Consider the following 12,064-nt stretch of genomic DNA (forward strand, 5'->3'; position numbering starts at 1 on the left):
GTATGTTAATGTATGATTAGTTAAATATACCTTTAATTTAAAATGTATGCATCATAATCTGTCCAGTTGAAGAAAACTCTCGTTTTGTACTTTGTTACGCTTTATAGCAACTTTATATGTATGTTGATACTTGTTGTTTATATATTTTAGAGTAATTGATGATGCGGTGCAATAATGTATTGTATTACGTATAGTTCAGCTTTAACAAGTTGTGTCCACAGCTTTAGAATAAATATTATAAGGTAACACTATAAATATTATAATTCAAATTTGTAAAATGAGCTCCTCGAAAGTAAAGCCAACTAGTAGTAATATGGTATTATTACAAGTGCAGCTAGTTAACGAAGTATTTTTGACTGATGATTCTAGTTATGATAGTATGGAATCATTTTTAATTAATGTTTTTTGCATTGAATGAACTAGGACGGCGGCAGATTTCGTGGTAGCCGATTTCGTACTGTATGGGGCGGTGGAAATATAAGTGTTGAACTCATAGAAAATATAGAAACAGTTTATTTGACAATTAGATTGAAGGCGAATTTTTTTGAAATTGAACCCTAGACGGGCAATAACATTACGCAATACGTGATATTGACAATAAAATTGCTCGTCTAGGCGGCCGGTTACTTGACATTGTTGACATGACTGCAGACGCTCTTCCTTGGAATAAATGAGTTTTACCAATATCCAGAAACTCACGTCGCTCTAGTAATTATCATACTCGTCTTTGTCATGTTTCATATTTAAACATATACCCGTCTCTCTCATAACGTTTGTAATTTGCCATTGCAATATCCGATATCGTCCCGCGATTTCTAGCGAAAAGATCAGTCGAAAAAAAAACATTTACGAGTGACGCCACCCACGTCCATACAGCCGTGGCCCTTGCCTCACTAGTCACCATACTTTAAACTTTGTTATTTTCCACATGAGTCAATTTTTTTCTGTTATATTTTCAGCAACAAAATAACTCTGGTTGGCCTTGCAGTAGTTCTATCTGATATTGTAGTCGGTTTGTGGAATCTATTTTTAGTTTTCATCTAACAATAATAAATGTCTGTTGAGATTTATGTACTAAAATATATTTTCTAGACATACAGTTTGTTTTACTATCCTAATAATAATTAACTATACTTTTGTAAAGTGATGTATGGTATTACTCCTTGTTCACTCGAATATTATTTTGAAGCCAGCTATGTTCCATTAAGGTCACAGATATGTTTATATCAACTCGGAAAAGGATTCGATCGTCACCGTATCCCCTCGAGCCGTTCAATATGGTTTGCATGAAACTTCCTACTACAAGTTGCAACGCACACTAAGCGGAATCGTAACGTAATCTCCTCGCCTCGGAACAGGATCCGAACCGCGATGCAATGCGTGGTCAACTCGCAGTTCCCGCGCTTACGTCTCTCCGTCCACCCTTGCTTCAAACTGATCTAGGGCCAGCGGTCGGCAAACCGAGCGCGGAGACGACGAGCCGTAGCCGCTGCTGATACGCTTTGGTTACGTGCATAAGTTAGGTTGACGCGTTGACGGCGACGAAACGAAAGGCGATATGGTGACGATCACTTTCCGAGTTGATATGTGTGCTGTAACCCTTATATTTCAGTCTGACTTGATGATTCTTGATATACTTTTATAATAGGGCTTATAGAATTTGCGAAATCATTATCTTCCGTCACATTGCTGTTTCAATGGGTAACCATTCGTTTTCTCGCAAAGACACAGCGTTAAAATAGTCTTGACAAAAATAGACCGCGTCCATCTAATTTGAGTAGCTGGGCGTAGTGTTCAACGCTTGATTATTATTGAAAATGAAACTAGCAAGGAAAGTACGAAAGATTTATTTCTCAATTATTATGCAGCTATGGTAATTTTACAAGGATATGGCAACACAAGTAAACACGCAGCTGTTTAATATACAGAAATAAATGTATTTTGTACAATGAGGACTGTAATAAGACTGTTCGCACTCGTTTATACCAGCACAACTCAATTGTGCACATAATCAGAACAAAAAATTCATGACACGATCGGTCTTAAAAATCTACACCGGAAGACTGAAAGTCAAAACGTTTACACTGGTTTCGAAACAAAAGGTTAATTTCCGAAAACACACTGTTAATAATGAAAACTTACCGTTACTAAGTTTAGACGAGTTACATAAGTCGGCAGTATCGTTTAATACTATAAAATCTCACTCTTGGTATCGTCTACGAAACTATAGTCGGAAACATATAAATCATTAAACATAATTACATCGTCTAACGGTATATACAACATAGTCTTTGATGAACAAGTGGATGGGGGAGGGGGGAGAGGTGGGGGAGGCGGGGTGGGGCGTGTCATGTGGCGTCGCGGGGCGGGGCGGGGCGCGCGGAGGCGTGTCGCTACGAGGCGCGCTCGTCGTCCTGCGCGCGCGACGCGGACGCCCGCAGCCGGTCGCCGTGCGCCTTGTACTCAATGGGTACGGAGGCGGGCAGCTGCAGGATGCGCCGCATGGCATCTCGCACGCGCGCCGACGCCGCCGTGTCCGCCGCCGTCCTGTGCCATACGGCGAGGTGGTCCTCCTGAAAACGAGAACACTCAAATATAAAAATCTACTTCAAAAGACCAAAAACTTAAAGGTAGCCTGTTAGTAATATTTAATTAAACTATACAATGTCTGTAAAATGACAAACATCCACGGACGTAAAAAAAGTACGGACGTAACCTTCTCTAATCACGAGTGAAGCCTAGTTATGGCCGCCCGTGTAGGACGTGTGCGTGATATGAGGGTTGCCATATAAATCATAAATTTGTAAAATTTCCCTACTTTTTTTTGTAAACTCAGACAAGTTAAATGTTATTTTTTATACTTAAACATATTTTTATGTTTTTTCGCTTCAGAAATGTAAGCGGCTGTTAAAGATGTCATAATGAAAATATTATTTTTATGACACTATAGATAGAAAAAAAACACATATTACGTACAGAGAAGTATATTATTTTCATAACATTATTAGTAATAATGATTATGTACAAACATTTACAATAATAAAATTATTACTAGCTATTTGACCGAGCTTTGCTCGGTATTCGATAAAACACGAATAAAATGACATTTTCTAAAAATAATTCCTAGCTAGACAGATTTATCGCCCCCGAAACCTATATAAGAAACCTGTATACGAAAACTTACTTTTTCAATTCACAGAATATTCAGAAACAAAGCCTGTAGGCTTCTAAAGTATAATTTGAGGGAGATTCAATCATTTTATAAAATACTAGATGACGCCCGCAACTTCGTTGCGCCAAAACTCGTTTATCGCGTGGGAACCGTGCATTTTTCCGGGACAAAATAATTTTTGTCTTTTATATACTTTGAGTCCCGGGAAAGGACATAGGTTACTTCCTATATCCTTTCCCGGGACTCAATAAAATACCCCCCGTATTACATTATCATTTATATATGATCATTTCTATAATCATATATAGGATCCAATATAATTATATGATCATTTGATCATATGTGCATATTACATTATCATATTTCATTGATCCTATTTTACGTCATATGTGGTTTCAATAGCCAATGGAGAGCGCTAACGCTGACAGGTATTGACGTCAGGGTTATTAGATCTCAGAGAATACGATTTGTCAAAAGACATCGTCATTTTTAATATGGCTTGTTTTTTGTTATTTCAGCAAGATTATCCAAGTATATAATTAGAAAAATAATTACATTACATTATTTGAAACATATTAACGAACATGATATTACAAACTCTTTTTTATATTAAATAACTGGCAACACCTATTTCTATGACCGTATTGGATCCAATCTCTCAGCAAATGTAAAAAATCTATGATCAAGGAAGAAATGAATCATATGTCTATATTACATTATACAATATCATTGACTCAATAATCTCGGATCCAATATATATGATAATCTAATATCCCCCAAAGTAACTCCATGACAAATTTCAGCAAAATCGGTTCAGCAGTTTTGGCGTGAAGAGGTATGACAGACAGACATACGGACGGATAGACAGACAGACTGTCGCATTTATAATACTGCATGTCACGGCTCTCGTGTCATACGCCACACGTCGAAAAATATATGACACGGCTGCCGTATCATACGCAATGAATGCAGCTTTTGCTCGGGTCCATTTTAAGAAATGGAATGACCTTCGCGGTCCACACATTATGTTAATGAAATATTTATTTTCATATCAATGGGAAAAATGACAACTTTTGTTGCTTGTTTGGAGTGAAATTGGTGCAAGCTATTGACATTAAATCCTGGAGATGTTCGTCAGTAAGTCATGATCGAATTTTATTTTTAACAAAGTTCGTCTTCGAAAATGCACACAATGGGTCGGCATTCCGCCATTTGGTGACCCTTCATCTAGGTTATGATAATTTCTAAGGCCATATTAAAGAGTATGTACCTGAAAGCGTACAGACAGCACAACGCCGCATAGCTCAGGCCCCACCATGAACTGTTCGCCCAACATTGCCATGCACAGATCCTCCCAGGCCCGAACAGTTTGGGACTTACGGAGTCTCACTGTCTGTAATAACATAAAAAAAATATAAATGAAAAAACTTTCAGCTCTGTCTTTACAATCTCTTTATTATATAAGTACAGTAGAACCCGTTTAAGATGATCACGCTTAATACGATTTCTCGCTTAATACGCCATTTTGCATCAGTCCCTGCAACTTGAAACATATTTTTATACATTTTTTAACGCTTAATACGATCGTCATCCCGTTTAATGCGCCCTAACGGCACAGCGGCTAATACTGCAGGGTTTTCCTGGATATTCTTCCATTGATGATAATGTATCACCGTACGAAATTCAATCAATTCAAGATCTTATTGAGAGTGTGAATAACACACAAGAAGAGGCTCAAAGTGATAGTGGTCAAGAAGAAGAGTCAACTCCGATTTTGACACACGCCCAGGCATTATCAGCACTTAATGATTTAAGACGCTATGTAACTTCTTTGAATCAAATCAAAGACGCACTACCAAAGTTAAAGAACTCTGAAAACAGATGTATGTTTATTTTCTCTATGGTTGAAAATATTGTAATTGCTAATGCCTCACAATTTAGTAACATAGAATATCATTGATGCCTCAAAATCTTTCTGTCAAACTAAAATAAATGATTATTCTATATAACGTGATAGTAATACACAACATTTTATTTATCGTACATAATTTTTAAATGTACAATTCAATACCTACATCCGAAAAAACATAATAAATATTAATACATAAGTATGTAGTAAGTCCGCATAATACGCTTTCCCACTTTATACGCGTTTTTGGTTGAGTCCCTATGAAATCATCTTAAACGTGTTTCACTGTACTTATAAAGTTTTATAAGTACTTACACTTATAATATATAGTGTTTGTGCGCGAACTCCATGGCTCATGGCTCAACCGATTTTAATTAACCTATAACGTCACGGGCGGGGTCTACGCAGACCCCACGCGCTGTTTTTTTAAATTGGCAAGTTACGTTCGCACGTTTTCGGCTAATCTCAATGCAATGCGAAGTCTTTCAGTGATAAAAAGTCCGCCGCTACTCTGCTAAGGGAAGTTACATTTTTGCTTATGTGGGGATACCTGCAGACCCCACCCAACATATATACTTTTTCACTTTGGTTATGTGTTTATTTGTTTGTTTTTTGAATTGGTTATGTATATAAATTGTTGCCGACTATATGAAAATCAAATTGTACAAATCATAATATTATAAATTTTTAAGTCTCTGAAAGTTTTTGGAATTTGGAACAGTTAGATGTAGCTAGACCTAGTGCACCAAAAATGAAGCGAAGATGCCATTATTGTCCCAGATCTAATTAATATTGTCTGTAGCCTTGCTATAAAACTATTTGCAAGCCTCATTTAGTAAAATTATTTATAACTTACCTCGCCTATTCAAGGAATAATTTTAGTTTAGGATAGTAATGTTCAAGGATTGTCAATTTTTTTTCTGTAATATTTAGTGTTAATTTTTCTTTTGATTAATTAGTCTTATTTTATTAGAAAAAATAGTAAGTTAGTCAGAAGCAGACATTTTTGTTGAATTTTAGTACATTAAACATGTGCCCTAGTGTGTAAAGTGTCCATGGCGTGATGGACCACAATTAATTAAAATTCATAATATTATTTCAATTATCCTTGGTGCGAAAAATCTAAATAATAAAATAACAAAAAAAGGGTATGGACGAACAGTCCATAGACGGCCACAATTTTATAATATAAAAAAAAAACATGTGCCCTAAAAATTCTATGCACGATATCAGTTATTTCATAAAAATGTTCTTTACTGTCTAAATAATGGTTAGTTTATTATTTATAAATGCTTTTCATGAATAAAATAATATCTTTTCTTATAATATAAAATGGGCTTTAAAAATTATTAAACAATTCTGAATTTATATGTATATTCATATTGGGGTACTTCTAGACCCCACGCATGACAGGATGTTACCCAAAACAATGCGTGTACTTTTAAAGGTTAAATTTTGTATGTACCATTGAGGAAATTGATTCCTAGGCATATGACGGACCTACGTCATTTGGCCGGCTTATGTCAATTAAATGTTAGCTGTGATCGGTCAGATGGGTTTGACTTAACGCGACCAAATTACTTAGGTCCGCCATCTGCTTAGGAATCAACTTCTCTGATAGTACATTTGTTAGGCCCGAAAAAAGGTTTTATCTTCTTTTTAAATTGATTCCAGAAATAATTTATATGGCAAAACAATGTTTGCCGGATCAGCTAGTATAATACAAGTAACAATTTTTTCTTATATTACTAAAAATGGATTACTAATCTGATTTATCATATTATGATGAAAAATATTCTACTTACAAAAAATAGACTTGTTTATAGGTATTATATGTTTTAAAAAACCTACAGTGTCTACATAAAAATGTTAAAACAGTACTAACCCATTTACCTCCATTGACATTTGCTGGATCTTCCCACATAGGTTTAATGCCTAATTTGAAAAGATGCAAATCTGATAAGGGTGGGAGTTCATAGGGCCGGGCTAGGTGAGAGTACAGACCCCACCACTGTTCCACAGACGCTACACGACCAACCATCCTGAGAGCCTGAAAATGTTAATAGAATCAACTTTCAATATTATCATTAATGCAGTTTACCAACATGTTAAAGGTATATTTTTATTATCGTTTACCTGCCCATAACCTGTAGTAGCAGCAAGTTCTCTAGCGGGTGGTCGTCTAGAGAACCACATCCAGTAGCTATACTCAAGTCTGTGCTCGTGTGGTGGAACGTAAGGTTCCAGTGGATCCCTCTCGTCGGGATTGCGATCGTCCTCATCGTTATGTCCGTGGTTCAAGCCCACGCTTTCGGCCGTACGGCGTTCAGGCACGTTCAAATTATAGAACTTGCACATTTTCCTTTCTGTCATGTTATTCCAATAATAACATGATGCACTAACGGCCTAACCTAGGACAAGTAGATGGCAATATTTCACACGAAACGGAGTCTAAAGTAGCTCAACTGTTTATTTTATAAATCAGTTTAGTGTGAATTGATTTTTTATCAATATTTTAATTTATTTAGTAATATTTTTCTAATAATTCAACCTATTCCTTCTTTTTCTATGATGTATAACCTTTTTCTTTCCGTCATCAAATTCAAACTGTCAATTGACAGCATGGATTTCTATAGTCTATACTCTTAACCACAGATAAAGGTATATATATATATGGATGCTGTTATGCATTGGTGTGTCATCCCACATCGGACTAGTTTTGAGTAATCGGTGTTTTAAGTTTTTTTTGAAATAATCTTTATTTTCTGCTTATTTTAATGTTATTGTGCGGTAATTAAAAAATGTTATTGTGCGGTATCTTTTTTTTTGTTGAAATGCGTAGATTATGATTATGAAAAAACATTTTAATTTTACATTCAGTTTTAAGAGAAAACGTATAAAACTGGTTAATGCAATATTGCTATAATAGGGCTTATTATATAGCATTAAAGTCCTTTGTGCTATTTCACATAAATGCAAAATTCTGATTTGTTCTTTCAATACAAATTTAAATGCTTTAATTTTAACAAAATGTTATAAAATTACCTTGTACCGCCCAAACCGCTGAACCGATTCTTCTGAAATTTGGTATGGAGATACTTTGAGTTCCGGGAAAGGACATAGGATCCTTTTTGTCTCGGAAAAATGTACGGTTCCCAGGCGTTAAATATAATTTTTTCTGCTTATACCGCTACATGGATTTTGATGATATATTTTGGTATGCAGATACGTTATGTATCGGAAAAGGACAGAGAGTTCCCGCTTCTTCTTCTCTTCCCGCGCTACCCGCAGAGTGCTCTTATGTATCGCGCACACATTTGGGCACTATAAAATTACTCCTGCGTAACTGGCCTGGTTTCATTGAAACCAGAGTGCTCTTGTGTATTGCGCATACACTTGGGCACTATAAAAATTACTCCTGCGTAACTGGCCTGTTTTCATTGAAACCAGAGTGTGATTGTGATTGCGCACACACTTGGGCACTATAAAATTACTCCTGCGTAACTGGTCTGGTTTCATTGAAACCAGAATGCTCTTGTGTATTGCGCATACACTTGGGCACTATAAAAATTACTCCTGCGTAACTGGCCTGGTTTCATTGAAACCAGAGTGCTCTTGTGTATTGCGCATATACTTGGGCACTATAAAAATGACTCCTGCGTAACTGGCCTGGTTTCATTGAAACCGGCCACCGTGCACCGCCCAGAAATCGATGTGGGAGTTTTTTTATTTATTATAATTACCAGCTTATAATTAAAATACTCGTTAGTCTAATTAAATGATTAATCTAATTGCAAACTAAAATAATTAGAACACATTTTATAAATATTATTATTAATCAACTTACGGGTAATTTCAGATGCACAATTACTTCATCAATCTGATTAATTTGTAATCTGATTAAAATTAAATTACTTTTTGCGCAACTCTGTACGTGATAAACTAATTATTTCTACATTAACTAAATTTAATCAAAATCGGTTCAGCAGCTTAAACGCAAATTAATAAAGTTTATTGCGTGAAAACCGAACATTTTCCATGATAAAAAATATTATCCTATGTCCTCCTCCAAAACCTTACGTTATATCTACATGAACTCAATATCGATATCTTATGCCAAATTCATTGTTGTTGACTGCGCGGAAACCGTACATTTTCCGGGACAAAAAGTATCTAATGTAATTTTAATTGATTCCAAGTATCCGCATTCAAAATTTTACCAAAATCGGTTTACCGGTTTAAGCGCAAATCATTTCAGAAACATAGTACATAAATGCTGTATACAAAACCTCACTAAGAGGAATAAGCATTAACCATTTTTGTACTCTGGAATATGCTACAGTGGGTTTTCAAAAAAATGGATTTCACTATCGTAAACCTTATGTTATAAAGAAGAAAACTGCATTATTAACTCAAAACCCGATTTTATGTGGGATGAAACACCAATACTTAACAGCAGTCATATATAGTAATTAGTATATCCTTGCAAGTTGCAAGGTACCATCCGTGGGTAGCAAATCATTCTTTACAGTTCGACAAGGCTGATGGCAATATGAACGTGGGTAACATCATTGTGGATGAGGCATTATGGTCTCTACCAAATCAAAATACTGTGGCTGGTCCTCCATTTTATGTTCCGGTTCTCCGAGGTACATAAACTGTCAAAGTGTCGTATTATAGGGATGTCAAAATTGAAAGAAAATATCGATATATCGATACATTTATATTTGAAAAAATATCAATATCGGTCTCGATATATCGCGAAAAAAATATCGATATATCGGTCAAATTTTTCGACCAATTTGCTTTTTTTAAATTAATTTATAGTCCGTCAAAAAAGTGAAGAAATTTAAAAAAGTTTGTCCTTGGATCGGTACGTTTATATTTTTACTAAAATTTTTGTTATTTTACCGATGGCTTGACTTTGTATGTGCTAATTTAGTTAATAATTAGATAATAAGTAAATAAGATTTGTGATAGAATAGAATATAACATGGCTTGATTTTCGATATTTAATCAACATAGAAATTAGTAGATTTGACGTTTAGTGATGTACTTTTTATCGATTTTAAAAAATATAAGGTGAAGAATCTGATCATTTATTTAAAAGATTTTAACCTTAATAGCTCACTTATAACATCTTACTTAGAGAAAAATAATTCTACAGTTCGAATCAGAAAAGCCTTTTCCTTTTGGAAAAGGAAAGGGCTTTTCTGATTCGAACTTTTGCTGAACGAAATTGCTGTGGCAGGCGCAGCAAAGTTTTTGCTGCGCCTGCCACAGCAATAAAACATTGTTGTGGCAGGCGCAGCAAAAACTTTGGCCAACGTTCAAGCACGTATGGTTTCAAGATGGAAAGGTCCTTGCTCGTATAGATGACGGTGGGAAGCCCTACGTCGCGAGATGTGAGGAAGACATCGACACGATACTTGCACAAGTAGCTATTATGAATCGGTAAAAGTAGACTGTACCAGACAAACCTTGCAGGTTTATGGTACACTCTCAATTAGACATAAGTTATAATTTGTATTACTTAAATAAATAAATAAACTTATCGATATCCTCGACAAATATCAACCAAGTGTCCCATCACTATAGACCGCCATGTTTAGTTCTTGGCAATATGGCGCCGGCCACACTTTTTTGTAGTTATGTCGCTTCCATCTGTTTCCTTATTCATTGGGTAACATTGACGGGAGCGCTGCTGGTAAAGGGGAACTGTCAAAAATGACGTTTTTATATGACAGAAGCCTAGAATGATGAATCATGATTCATGTATGCCCATATGCGCATCATCATCATAATGCATACATCATCCTAGGATGCGTTCATCGTAGAAGCGTTTAGTTCCTTTTCTCGCCACGTTCAAATAAAGCGAATAAAGCCTTGTCGAACTGTAAAAAGGTCAGCTGAGTTTTGTCGGGAATGCGAAAGAGTGATGTTGTGTTTTTGTATTATTTTCCTAAAATTGTGTGGAGTTTTTAATGTGTAATATTGGTAGATTATTAACCATTGGATATTATTGTGCACAAGTGTAGGAAAGTGATGCAATATCCAGATAGGAGCTATTTTGTGTTCCCTCCAAAACTCCATCGAAAGTTTCAGTAAAGCGTGGTAGACGCTTTACTGAATCGATTGATTTGACTCCTTGAATGTACTGGCTTTTTACTTTGACTTTGACTAGACTTTTGACCTGACCATATTTAAAGAAACGATAGCACAGAATATATATTAGCAGTACCAACAGAAGTCTCACTTGCGAAACCCGTTTAAAGAAATAACGACACTAGTTACGATACTATTAAGTTCAAATTCCGACCGCGCAGTGCTAGGTGCCTACAATTATATTCACCTACATGTCCGCTCTCTGTCTATCGCATAACTCGTACCTTTTCTGACGAAATCAAGGTTTTCGCCTTTTAGAAAACAAAATATTATTTTTTAATTACTATTGGTATAAATAGCAAACCTTTTTATAGTAGGTAATATAAAATTTTAGTAACCCAACCTATATTCTATAGTAGTTTTATATATTCGATTGTAGTGCAGGAAACTTTTACAATTTAAACAAAGTAACTTGTGTTTATTTCTGTGTAGTTTGTGCGTTTCTTTGTATGAAATTGATTTATACTTACTTTTTGTATTTAAATACCTTATTCAAATACATGTTTCATTGGCCTTTCTTAATTGTTCATTTTTATAAGATTTATAACGATTTTGTCACAGCGGTTAAATCAGTATCATGAATAAAATTCCTCTATGATCTGACTGACTTGCGAGTCCCTACTGATTGGCCACCCGCGGGTGGTACTTACAGTTCGATACCTATTCTCGCGAGTGGGACAGGCCTGACGGTGCATGAAAATTGTATGCAACAATACTGTTTTCCCGCCATTTGGCCATGGTTATATAGCCAAAGTGCCATAATAAGAAAAAAAAGGTCAGCTGTCACCAAAACTGTCAAATTCAAATGACTGTCAAAT

General features: G+C 35.6%; 1 protein-coding gene across 2 annotated transcripts; it reads right to left on the reverse strand.

Moving 5' to 3' along the window:
• Positions 1-2,346: 2,346 nt before the first annotated feature.
• On the reverse strand, positions 2,347-7,683 carry LOC121725548 (eukaryotic translation initiation factor 4E type 2). 2 transcript variants are annotated; one of them, XM_042112556.1, is made up of 4 exons: positions 7,218-7,683; positions 6,967-7,131; positions 4,453-4,565; positions 2,347-2,583 (listed from the first exon to the last, which is right to left on the reverse strand). In XM_042112556.1, the coding sequence occupies exons 1-4, from the start codon at positions 7,452-7,454 to the stop codon at positions 2,394-2,396; spliced, it is 705 nt and encodes a 234-aa protein (XP_041968490.1). In that variant the 5' UTR covers positions 7,455-7,683; the 3' UTR covers positions 2,347-2,393. The 2 variants fall into 2 exon arrangements, with proteins under 2 accessions (XP_041968490.1, XP_041968489.1); XM_042112555.1 differs by having other exon boundaries at positions 2,347-2,573; positions 4,443-4,565; positions 7,218-7,682.
• Between the last annotated feature and the right edge of the window lie 4,381 nt (positions 7,684-12,064).

This window comes from Aricia agestis, chromosome 3 (assembly GCF_905147365.1).
Source record: "Aricia agestis chromosome 3, ilAriAges1.1, whole genome shotgun sequence".
NCBI lineage: Eukaryota > Metazoa > Arthropoda > Insecta > Lepidoptera > Lycaenidae > Aricia > Aricia agestis.